The sequence below is a fragment of the Bufo gargarizans genome, chromosome 3 (assembly GCF_014858855.1).
Source record: "Bufo gargarizans isolate SCDJY-AF-19 chromosome 3, ASM1485885v1, whole genome shotgun sequence".
NCBI classification, from domain to species: Eukaryota; Metazoa; Chordata; class Amphibia; order Anura; family Bufonidae; genus Bufo; species Bufo gargarizans.
In genome coordinates this window covers 476,974,204-476,986,714 of record NC_058082.1, presented here as the reverse complement: position 1 = coordinate 476,986,714, position 12,511 = coordinate 476,974,204, and the positions used below count along the sequence as shown (strand labels likewise).

The 12,511-nt window shown below is 56.7% G+C and overlaps 1 protein-coding gene across 8 annotated transcripts in view; it reads right to left on the bottom strand.

Annotated features, from left to right (window-relative positions):
* NCOR1 (nuclear receptor corepressor 1) overlaps window positions 1–12,511 on the bottom strand; it is a 179,773-nt gene that overhangs the window by 71,866 nt on the left and 95,396 nt on the right. For all 8 annotated transcript variants that reach the window (XM_044283752.1, XM_044283757.1, XM_044283753.1 and 5 more), the window contains 2 exons: window positions 12,228–12,358; window positions 8,203–8,462 (listed from right to left, as the gene is read on the bottom strand). In XM_044283752.1, coding sequence (XP_044139687.1) covers window positions 8,203–8,462; window positions 12,228–12,358 — 391 coding nt within the window. The remainder of the gene's footprint in view (window positions 1–8,202; window positions 8,463–12,227; window positions 12,359–12,511) is intronic.

Sequence of the window (12,511 nt, the reverse complement as noted above, 5' to 3'; positions counted from 1 at the left end):
GCGGGAGTGAGCGCTTGCCATTACTCACCGCTCCGTGGTCACCTGCCGGCCTACACCGCGCTGCACTTTCAGCCCTGACAGATCGTCAGGACATAGTGCACGCATGCATGCACTATGACCCGACTGTGTGATGTCAGGACGGCAGTGCAGTGTGCAGAGAAGAAGATGGAGGAGCTGTGGAGAGGCGCCCCTAGAGAGTTAAGTAATGGCAAGCTGATGGCACTTATAGGGTGGGTCCCACAAAATGTCTCAATTCTACTGGCATTCAGCACCTGAAGGGATACAGTGCCATCCTGCTCAATGATTCCAGTTTGTCCACAAATCCTAACTATAAAGCTGGCCAGATATAGGAGAGAACTTCCAGGTGAACACCCTCCCGATCCCCCCATACACATAGCTGCTCAGCCATGCATGTGAATGGGAGAAGGGCATAATCTAGTACCAGACCCCTCTCGCAGGTGGCTGATCTCCAAGAATAAAAGGGTTGTACAAGTGAAATCCAACACGCTGACCCTTCTCTCCCTGATATCTGATGTCGCGGGAGATCCCACACACATTAGAAGGTCAACCGACATACATCTAATGTCATGGCCAGCTTTAGAAATATGAAGGGTTAAAAATCAGCAGTACTTTACTGCAAGACATCAGTCTAGACCAGGAATGTTCAACCTGCGGCCCTCCAGCTGTTGCAAAACTACAACACCGAGCATTCCCAGATGAAGGCTGAAGGCACTGGGGGGGGGGGGGGGGCAGAGCTGAAGGCACTGGGGGGGGGGCAGAGCTGAAGGCACTGGGGGGGGGGGGGGGCAGAGCTGAAGGCACTGGGGGGGGGGGGGGGCAGAGCTGAAGGCACTGGGGGGGGGGGGGGCAGAGCTGAAGGCACTGGGGGGGGGGCAGAGCTGAAGGCACTGGGGGGGGGGGCAGAGCTGAAGGCACTGGGGGGGGGCAGAGCTGAAGGCACTGGGGGGGGGGGGGGCAGAGCTGAAGGCACTGGGGGGGGGCAGAGCTGAAGGCACTGGGGGGGGGGGCAGAGCTGAAGGCACTGGGGGGGGCAGAGCTGAAGGCACTGGGGGGGGCAGAGCTGAAGGCACTGGGGGGGGCAGAGCTGAAGGCACTGGGGGGGGGCAGAGCTGAAGGCAACTGGGGGGGGGCAGAGCTGAAGGCAACTGGGGGGGGGGCAGAGCTGAAGGCACTGGGGGGGGGGCAGAGCTGAAGGCACGTGTTGGGGGGGGGGCAGAGCTGAAGGCACTGGGGGGGGGGCAGAGCTGAAGGCACTGGGGGGGGGGGGGCAGAGCTGAAGGCACTGGGGGGGGGCAGAGCTGAGGCACTGGGGGGGGCAGAGCTGAAGGCACTGGGGGGGCAGAGCTGAAGGGCACTGGGGGGGGGGGCAGAGCTGAAGGCACTGGGGGGGGGGCAGAGCTGAAGGCACTGGGGGGGGGGGCAGAGCTGAAGGCACTGGGGGGGGGGGGGCAGAGCTGAGGCACTGGGGGGGGGGGCAGAGCTGAAGGCACTGGTGGGGGGGCAGAGCTGAAGGCACTGGGGGGGGGGGGGCAGAGCTGAAGGCACTGGGGGGGGGGGGGGGCAGAGCTGAAGGCACTGGGGGGGGGGCCAGAGCTGAAGGCACTGGGGGGGGGGGCGGCGAGGCTGGCACGAGCGAGGCACTGGGGGGGGCCAGAGCTGAAGGCACTGGGGGGGGCAGAGCTGAAGGCACTGGGGGGGGCAGAGCTGAAGGCACTGGGGGGGGGCAGAGCTGAAGGCACTGGGGGGGGGCAGAGCTGAAGGCACTGGGGGGGGGCAGAGCTGAAGGCACTGGGGGGGGGCAGAGCTGAAGGCACTGGGGGGGGCAGAGCTGAAGGCACTGGGGGGGGCAGAGCTGAAGGCACTGGGGGGGGCAGAGCTGAAGGCACTGGGGGGGGCAGAGCTGAAGGCACTGGGGGGGGGCAGAGCTGAAGGCACTGGGGGGGGGCAGAGCTGAAGGCACTGGGGGGGGGGCAGAGCTGAAGGCACTGGGGGGGGGCAGAAGAGCTGAAGGCACTGGGGGGGGGGCAGAGCTGAAGGCACTGGGGGGGGGGCAGAGTGAAGGCACTGGGGGGGGCAGAGCTGAAGGCACTGGGGGGGGGCCAGAGCTGAAGGCACTGGGGGGGCAGAGCTGAAGGCACTGGGGGGGGCAGAGCTGAAGGCACTGGGGGGGGGCAGAGCTGAAGGCACTGGGGGGGGGCAGAGCTGAAGGCACTGGGGGGGGGCAGAGCTGAAGGCACTGGGGGGGGGCAGAGCTGAAGGCACTGGGGGGGGGCAGAGCTGAAGGCACTGGGGGGGGCAGAGCTGAAGGCACTGGGGGGGCAGAGCTGAAGGCACTGGGGGGGCAGAGCTGAAGGCACTGGGGGGGCAGAGCTGAAGGCACTGGGGGGGCAGAGCTGAAGGCACTGGGGGGCAGAGCTGAAGGCACTGGGGGGGGCAGAGCTGAAGGCACTGGGGGGCAGAGCTGAAGGCACTGGGGGGCAGAGCTGAAGGCACTGGGGGGGCAGAGCTGAAGGCACTGGGGGGGCAGAGCTGAAGGCACTGGGGGGGGCAGAGCTGAAGGCACTGGGGGGGGCAGAGCTGAAGGCACTGGGGGGGGGCAGAGCTGAAGGCACTGGGGGGGGGCAGAGCTGAAGGCACGGGGGGGCAGAGCTGAAGGGGGGGGGCAGAGCTGAAGGCACTGGGGGGGGGGGCAGAGCTGAAGGCACTGGGGGGGGCAGAGCTGAAGGCACTGGGGGGGGCAGAGCTGAAGGCACTGGGGGGGGCAGAGCTGAAGGCACGGGGGGGGGGCAGAGCTGAAGGCACTGGGGGGGGGCAGAGCTGAAGGCACTGGGGGGGGGGCAGAGCTGAAGGCACTGGGGGGGGGCAGAGCTGAAGGCACTGGGGGGGGGCAGAGCTGAAGGCACTGGGGGGGGGGGCAGAGCTGAAGGCACTGGGGGGGGCAGAGCTGAAGGCACTGGGGGGGGGCAGAGCTGAAGGCACTGGGGGGGGGGCAGAGCTGAAGGCACTGGGGGGGGGGCAAAGCTGAAGGCACTGGGGGGGGCAAAGCTGAAGGCACTGGGGGGGGCAAAGCTGAAGGCACTGGGGGGGCAAAGCTGAAGGCACTGGGGGGGGCAGAGCTGAAGGCACTGGGGGGTGTGACGGAATGGGATGTCCGCCTGCGGTCCTGCTCCTATCTGACCCCCTGGTTGGTGATGTCTCGGACGTCTGCGGAGGGGATGGGGCACCCACGGTGGAGATCAGCCCGACTGCCGAGTGGCCCGGCCTTCTTGGTACAATGTGTGGCGCCCTGGAATCACTCACCAGACGTTGCTGTATGACTTGAAACAGGGACTGACTGATTTATTTAGGGTCTTGGACACATGCATTTATACACACACTGCAAACCTTATGTAACCCTAGACATGTCCAGGCTTGAATCAGACCATCGGATTTGCATACAGATGGCCTTCTTACAACCTCAGATTACACACCCCTGGAGAGGTGAGGTACACAGTAATTAGCATACAATTGCATTTCAACCAGGCCATTCCAATCCTTACAACAAAGGGAAAAGAGAATACATTTAAAAGCACAACACCAGTAACCAAATCTAGCACGAAATAAGATGTCCATACACTTAAACGCACAACCGAAATATAAAAAGAAGGAAAATGGTCTTTCAAATTGTCTGAGTTATTAGTCACAGTGGCCCGCTGGACAGCGCGCTCAGGGCCGTTTCGTGACATTTCTCCCCCCCCCCCCCCCAAAATAAAGTCCGACGGACACGGTTGGACCCCAACGGGTCGAATAGGGGGAGGCAGTGAGCTCGGGTCTCCGGGTTCCCGGGCAGATTGTCGCGATAGTCCATCAGCATTCCCATTCTGAGACCCGGGCCGGGGTACTGGACCGTAAAATTAAATGGTTGGAGGGCCAGGCTCCACCGCAACAGGCGTCCGTTTTCCCCCGCCACCCGGTTGAGCCACACCAGTGGATTGTGGTCGGTCATAACGGTGAAGGACCGCCCGTAAACATATGGCTGAAATTTCCTCAGGGCCCAGACCAAGGCCAAACACTCCTTCTCCACCGCGGCGTATCCCACCTCCCGGGGTAAGAGTTTGCGGCTGATGTACGCCACCGGATGATCCCCCCGTCGTCCCCCACTTGGCTTAGCACGGCTCCCAGTCCGAACATTGAGGCGTCCGTATGGACGATAAAACGTTTGTTATAATTCGGAGCTGCTAAGAGGGGGGCTTGGGTTAGGGCGGTTTTCAGCTTCTGGAAGGCTGCTTCACACTCCGGGGACCACAGGACTTGGCGGGGTAGGGATTTCTTGGTCAGGTCTGTCAGGGGTTTGGCGAGGTCGCTGTAGTGGGGGACAAACTTCCTGTAGTACCCCGCGGTGCCCAAGAAGGCGAGGACCTGGATCTTGGTCACGGGGGTGGGCCATTCTAGAATGGCTTCTACCTTGGCGGGTTCTGGTCGCTGGGTCCCACAGCCCACCCGGTGGCCGAGGTACTGCACCTCGGACATCCCTATTTTACATTTTTCCGGTTTAAGGGTCAGGTTGGCGTCCCTGATTCGATCTAATACCACCCCCAGATGGTGGAGGTGTTCCTCCCAGGTCTGGCTGTATATGGCTATGTCGTCCAGGTACGCGCAAGCGAACTCCTGTAGGCCATCGAGGAGGCGATCGATTAACCGCTGAAAGGTGGCCGGAGCGTTCTTCATCCCGAACGGCATGATCCGGAATTGGTACAGGCCGAACGGGGTGATGAAGGCCGACTTCGGGGTCGCCTACTCTGCAAGGGGAATCTGCCAGTACCCCTTGCACAGATCGACGGTGGTCAAGAAATGGCCCTGGGAGATCTTGTCTAACAGCTCGTCAGCTCGTCGGCATAGGGTAAGCATCAGTGATGGTGCAGTCGTTTAACCTCCGGTAGTCGACGCAAAACCGAGTGGTACCGTCCTTTTTGGGGACCAGGACTACGGGCGATGCCCAGGGACTGGTCGAAGGCTCGATCACCCCCAGCTCCAGCATTTCCTGGATTTCAGCCCGCATGGGTTCGCGTACTGCCTCCGGGAGTCTGTATCCTGGTTGCCGGAGGGGTCTCTGGCCGGGGGTTTCTACTTGGTGCACCGTCCGGCTGGTATAGCCGGGAAGGGCAGAAAATATCTCTTGGCGGTCTTGGAGCAGCTGCCTAACCTGTGCCTGTTTATCGGGTCCCAACTCCTCCCCCAGCTGCACCTGCGCTACCCCTGAGGGCTGACTATCTATCCCGGAAAGCTCTATCAGGGGAAACTGTTCTGCCTCCTCGGTGGCTGGAGCGCAGATGGCAGACACCGTCTCCGGGCGCTCGTGGTAGGCATGTTGACATGGAACGTCCGCTGAATCCTGGTGTCGGTACAGCTGACAACCACATAGATGGTTTCTCCCACTTGGGTTACCACCCGATAAGGGCCCTGCCAGGACGCCTGCAGCTTATTCTGCCGCTGTGGCTTTAACACCAGGACTTTCTGCCCCACGAGGAACGAGCGGCTGCGGGCAGAGCGGTCGTACCATGCCTTCTGCTGGGCCTGAGCTGCCTGCATGTTCCCCTGAACTAATTCTGTGAGTTCGATCAGGCGCTCTCGGAGCTCCAGGACGTAACTCAGGACGGGGAGACCATCGGCTTCCAGTCCCCCCTCCCACTGAGCCCTGACTAAATCCAAGGGACCCCTGACCCTGCGTCCGTACAATAATTCGAAGGGGGAGAACCCGGTCGATTCTTGGGGGACCTCTCGGTAGGCAAATAAGTGGGGCAGGTATTTTTCCCAGTCCTTCCTTTCGTGGGCGAAGGCTCGGATTAGCTGTTTCAGGGTCCCATTAAACCGTTCGCACAGCCCGTTCTTCTGAGGGTGATATGGGGCGCTGTGAAGCGCCTTAACACCGCACAGGCGCCAGAGCTGTTGGGTCAGCTCAGCAGTGAACTGGGAGCCCTGATCAGACAAAATCTCCCGTGGGAATCCTACCCGAGAGAACACCCGTAGGAGGGCATCGGCTATGGTGTCAGCCTGGATATTGGACAGGGCCACCGCCTCGGGGTATCGGGTGGCGTAGTCCACCACGGTGAGAATATATCTCTTCCCGGTGGCGCTGGGGCGAGGCAGGGGGCCAATTATGTCGACCGCCACCCGACTAAAGGGTTCTTGTATGATGGGCATGGGGTGCAGTGGGGCTTTCGGGTGGTCTCCGGTTTTCCCCGTCTTCTGACAAACCGGGCAGGTGCGACAGTACTCTCGGGCATCCTCACTAAGACGGGGCCAAAAGAACGCTTGTGTTAACCGGTGTCGGGTCTTGGTCACCCCTAGGTGACCGGCGAGAGGAATGTCGTGGGCCAGTCTCAGGAGCTCCTGTCTAGGGGCCTGAGGGACTATTGTTTATGGGGAGCCTGTGGCTTCCGGGTGCCCCCCCTTGCGGTGTACCTATACAATAACCCATCCTCCCACTCAATGCTATCGTCCCTTGCGCCTTCCGGGTCACGTGGCCCGCTGGACGGCGCGCTCAGGGCCGTTTCGTGACAGGGGGGCAGAGCTGAAGGCACTGGGGGGGGCAGAGCTGAAGGCACTGGGGGGGGCAGAGCTGAAGGCACTGGGGGGGGCAGAGCTGAAGGCACTGGGGGGGGCAGAGCTGAAGGCACTGGGGGGGGGCAGAGCTGAAGGCACTGGGGGGGGGCAGAGCTGAAGGCACTGGGGGGGGGCAGAGCTGAAGGCACTGGGGGGGGGGCAGAGCTGAAGGCACTGGGAGGGGGGCAGAGCTGAAGGCACTGGGAGGGGGGCAGAGCTGAAGGCACTGGGGGGGGCAGAGCTGAAGGCACTGGGGGGGGGCAGAGCTGAAGGCACTGGGGGGGGGCAGAGCTGAAGGCACGGGGGGGGGCAGAGCTGAAGGCACTGGGGGGGGGGCAGAGCTGAAGGCACTGGGGGGGGGGGCAGAGCTGAAGGCACTGGGGAGGGCAGAGCTGAAGGCACTGGGGGGGGGGCAGAGCTGAAGGCACTGGGGGGGGGCAGAGCTGAAGGCACTGGGGGGGGGCAGAGCTGAAGGCACTGGGGGGGGGCAGAGCTGAAGGCACTGGGGGGGGGCAGAGCTGAAGGCACTGGGGGGGGGCAGAGCTGAAGGCACTGGGGGGGGGCAGAGCTGAAGGCACTGGGGGGGGGGGGCAGAGCTGAAGGCACTGGGGAGGGCAGAGCTGAAGGCACTGGGGGGGGGGGGCAGAGCTGAAGGCACTGGGGGATAGTGGAGCTGAAGGCACTGGGGGGGAACTGACGCACTTGAGCTGATCGCACAGGGAGAAACGAAGGGTGTTGGGGATTGATGGCAGGGGGTCTGATGAGTTTTTATAAAGGAAAACAGTCTATTAATTTACTAAATACATGATAAATATAATGAACACTATGCAAATTCACCATCTGAAGTCGAGAATGTTAAAATCAGTGTGGATCTAAGGATCAATTCACATGTGACATGGTCACGAAACCTGCAATTTTTTTTTGCCCATTTTGCAAAATGCAACAAAACTGGCAGACGTTAGAAAGTCTTTAAAAAAAAGTGAACATTTTCTGAATGCTGCAGTTTGAATGAGACTTCTGGACGCAGTGCCAAATAAGTGCTGATGCGCATCACAAATTATCTGATTCGTTAATGTGCTATTGCTTATTTCTGGATTTTCATCCATCATAATGCCATAAAATCCATCGTTCTAGGCTCATAGTGACATTTATATAAAGCATGGCTGCATGAAGCACAGCTCTCGTGTCAACGATCGCTAAGCCATACCACGGAGGACTGTAGTGATGTAAATGTCCTGCAGATCCGCAACCTCTCATACCCAACTTAAAATCTGAGTGTTGAAAGTTTGGAGTTATGACACTGATAAAATGGCAGATCGCTTTACATGAAAGTTAAAAATGATCAGAGTGCAAAATAAGACATGATCAGGGATGAATTTATCCAGGAAGTCACTGCGACGAGCACAGAAATGGAGAGGTGAGCAACCAGAGACAATGAACCTTTGGTGACCAACCAAACCATTCAGACCAAGTTTTTAACACAACTGACAACTCCTGGATGGAAAATAAATCTATCGGCATATGATAATCTGCCCCACTGTGTCTTTACATTGTGAGAAGAGGACAAGATAGTTATGTAATGTTTAAATGATGACTCACTTTGCTCTTGCGCAGTTGCAGGAGGTGGAGGTTCCTCTGGTGGAGTAGGCGCAGGTGGAGCAGGAGGAGCAGCAGCGGGGGCTGAGGATGTTGCAGCGGCAGCAGCTGCTGCAGCATTAGCAGCTTCATTAGCCATGGATCTAGTTATCCTCCCCTTCCGCCGGCCTTGGCTGTTTGCAGTTTTACGTCCCTTTGGAGTGGATTGTTCCCTTTCTTCATTTTCTTCTACTGCAGTTTCAATCTTTTCTTTGGCGGTTTCCCTAAATTATCAGTGAAACAAGGAAATTAAAACATTGCAGTCAGATCCAGAAACCTTAGCTAGATATTTTAAAGGTAAATTAATTTATCCAATTAATAATGAAATGTTCTACACTTCCCTTTTCATATAAATTAAAGAAAAAACGTGGACAGGTTTTTGCAGATTTGGTCCCTCTGGGAAACCCATCATGCTGACTTACACTTTTAGAGCGAAGGAGAGAATTACTTATTATCTATACATTCCTACCCCCTCCCCTTCTTTTCGTTTTCCTTTCGCTATTTCGCCGTGCCGCCGCTCCGTCCCCATTGACTATAATGGGGACGGGGCGGAGCTCCGGCGCAGTACGGCAGTTCGAGGTGAGAGGCCGCTGGACTAATAAAAAAAAAAAAAAAAAAAAAAAAAAAATCGGACATGCAGGACTTTTAGTCCGGCGGCCTTTCGTCGTGCTGCGCCGGAGCCCCGTCCCCATTATAGTCAATGGGGACGGAGCGGCGGTCCGGCGAAATAGCGGAAGGACGGATCCGACAGGGTGAACAGCCTGTCGGATCCGTCCTGCCGCAAGTGTGAAAGTAGCCTAATAACAATTCTGGAGCATCTATTCTTATAGCTCTATGTTTTGCCATTCCTTTATTATTCCTGGTAGAAGTTATGAATGAATTGCTAGAAGTCTGCAGTAAGGGTACAGAGGGCTGGTAACCAGTTGGGGGTGCGTACCTGCACAGACTCACTCTATCCAATCACTGCTGCCATTGTCGGACTGTGTAGGGACACCTCCCACACACACTGGTTACCACCCCTCTGTACCCTTACTGCAGACTGCTAGCAATTCCTTCTTAACTTCTAGGAGAAATAATAAAGGAATGGCACAACATACAGACATAAGAACAGAGGCACCAGAATTGTTATTACATGGGGAATGCATGAAGCTATTAAACAGGAATGTCAGGAGTGGTGACAGGTCCTCTTTAAGATCTCTGCTTAGGGATAAAGATGCACAGCCCCTTACAGCACACAGTTCTGATAACTACTCTGTAACAGGCCATCCATCATATGACCGGGACAGATTTACACCCTCTGAGTGTAAACGATGAACGTTCGAATGACAGCAAGCAGAGGTCTTGTAAAACACAAGAATCTGATTCAGAAAGTACATTGGAAAACTGCAAAACAAAAAGAATAAAGTTTTAGCATTTCTATGGAGCCAAGGCTGCGTGAAAAATGCACAATGTAGAACATGCTGAGATTTTTCCTGAACACAGAGATGATGTGTGAAAAACAACGCTCATGTACACAGACCCATTGAAATGAATGGGTCAGGATTCAGTGCGGGTGCTATGTGTTCACTTCACGCATCACATCCGGACAGAAAACTCGCTTGTGTAAAAGAGGCCTAAATAGTTCAGAAATTATAGCCGATTATAAAAAAAAATGGAATACCCAAACACTGATAGAGAAATACAGTCAGCCTGGACACAAGAGGAGGTACGGCCTCTAGCCTGGACACAAGAGGAGGTACGGCCTCTAGCCTGGACACAAGAGGAGGTACGGCCTCTAGCCTGGACACAAGAGGAGGTACGGCCTCTAGCCTGGACACAAGAGGAGGTACGGCCTCTAGCCTGGACACAAGAGGAGGTACGGCCTCTAGCCTGGACACAAGAGGAGGTACGGCCTCTAGCCTGGACACAAGAGGAGGTACGGCCTCTAGCCTGGACACAAGAGGAGGTACGGCCTCTAGCCTGGACACAAGAGGAGGTACGGCCTCTAGCCTGGACACAAGAGGAGGTACGGCCTCTAGCCTGGACACAAGAGGAGGTACGGCCTCTAGCCTGGACACAAGAGGAGGTACGGCCTCTAGCCTGGACACAAGAGGAGGTACGGCCTCTAGCCTGGACACAAGAGGAGGTACGGCCTCTAGCCTGGACACAAGAGGAGGTACGGCCTCTAGCCTGGACACAAGAGGAGGTACGGCCTCTAGCCTGGACACAAGAGGAGGTACGGCCTCTAGCCTGGACACAAGAGGAGGTACGGCCTCTAGCCTGGACACAAGAGGAGGTACGGCCTCTAGCCTGGACACAAGAGGAGGTACGGCCTCTAGCCTGGACACAAGAGGAGGTACGGCCTCTAGCCTGGACACAAGAGGAGGTACGGCCTCTAGCCTGGACACAAGAGGAGGTACGGCCTCTAGCCTGGACACAAGAGGAGGTACGGCCTCTAGCCTGGACACAAGAGGAGGTACGGCCTCTAGCCTGGACACAGAGGAGGTACGGCCTCTAGCCTGGACACAAGAGGAGGTACGGCCTCTAGCCTGGACACAAGAGGAGGTACGGCCTCTAGCCTGGACACAAGAGGAGGTACGGCCTCTAGCCTGGACACAAGAGGAGGTACGGCCTCTAGCCTGGACACAAGAGGAGGTACGGCCTCTAGCCTGGACACAAGAGGAGGTACGGCCTCTAGCCTGGACACAAGAGGAGGTACGGCCTCTAGCCTGGACACAAGAGGAGGTACGGCCTCTAGCCTGGACACAAGAGGAGGTACGGCCTCTAGCCTGGACACAAGAGGAGGTACGGCCTCTAGCCTGGACACAAGAGGAGGTACGGCCTCTAGCCTGGACACAAGAGGAGGTACGGCCTCTAGCCTGGACACAAGAGGAGATACGGCCTCTAGCCTGGACACAAGAGGAGATACGGCCTCTAGCCTGGACACAAGAGGAGATACGGCCTCTAGCCTGGACACAAGAGGAGATACGGCCTCTAGCCTGGACACAAGAGGAGATACGGCCTCTAGCCTGGACACAAGAGGAGATACGGCCTCTAGCCTGGACACAAGATTAGATACGGCCTCTAGCCTAGACACAAGATGAGACAGGGTTGGGCATGGAGGCATACGAGTTCTGTATGGTATCCTGTGGCACATTTGCCCACCAATGCTGTAGCTAGGACTGTAGATCCTGCACACTTGTAGCTTGCTAAAGCTGGCGTCCCAGCTATGCTCTATTCCCGATAAATCTGGTGACCGGGCAGCAAAGGAAGTGTTACAATATGGCAGAGACATTCCTGGGAAACCATTCCTGTGTGTGGGTGAGCATTATCATGCAGAAAAATGTCAGTGGAAAGCCCTGCCATGTGAGGAACACGTGGCCATGAAGTGCTCTCTGTTTTGAGCCATTTCATAGCCCCTCCCCCCTGCACTGGTTGGATGCTACTGATGTCACTCAAAGCAAAGGGGAGGTGCTGTGAAGAGGCTCAGTGGAGAACACCCTTCACAGGGAGGCCCTGCCCTGGGCACAAGCAGGAGCAGAACCTAGCAGAATGAAAGTTCATATTAATACTACTGCCGATGATGAAAGCTCCACAAAAGGTGTGTTAGTACTGCTCTCTCCAGCCCCTACCTAGTTCCGTCAGCAGGTCCACATGGTCAAGACTGCTGAAGGACTCCCTTTAAGACAACTTCCAGGGTCAATTCAGTACATGCATGGAAATAACATTTTAATAACTTTGCCAACTAAGAAGCTAAAGCATTCAAGTTACAAATGAAAAGGTTTCAGAAGGTGACGTGCTCTATTACTTTGTCACACAAGCTGTACACTGAATTTGCACAAGGATTCACACATCAGTTCATCTGGAACTATGGGGATGTTCTTTTCAGGCAGGAGTTACGTCAGAGGTTTTTGTCCCTTTTGTTAGCAATATTAGTGCATGCTATACCTGTCATCAAAGAACAGGCAGTCGAGAAGAAACCGGGCAAGAGAGAATATGAGACTACTCACTTAAACTCCTCCTTTTCTTCCTTCTCTTCCTCTTCCCTTCGGTCCTCTTCTTTTTTCTCATTTTTTTCAGATTTCTCCTCTTCTATCTTTTCAGGTTCCTTTTCTTCTTGGGAAGGACGTGTAAGCTGTTGCTATAAGACAAGAAAGCAAACCGCATATGTAATACTACGTTTCTTTAGGATGAGCAACACGATAGGCAAGTAATATAACTATGAGCCCTTATAGAGGGACAGGTACTGTAGTCTAATCAGCTGGCCCAGATGAAGACATTTAATGTCGGGTGT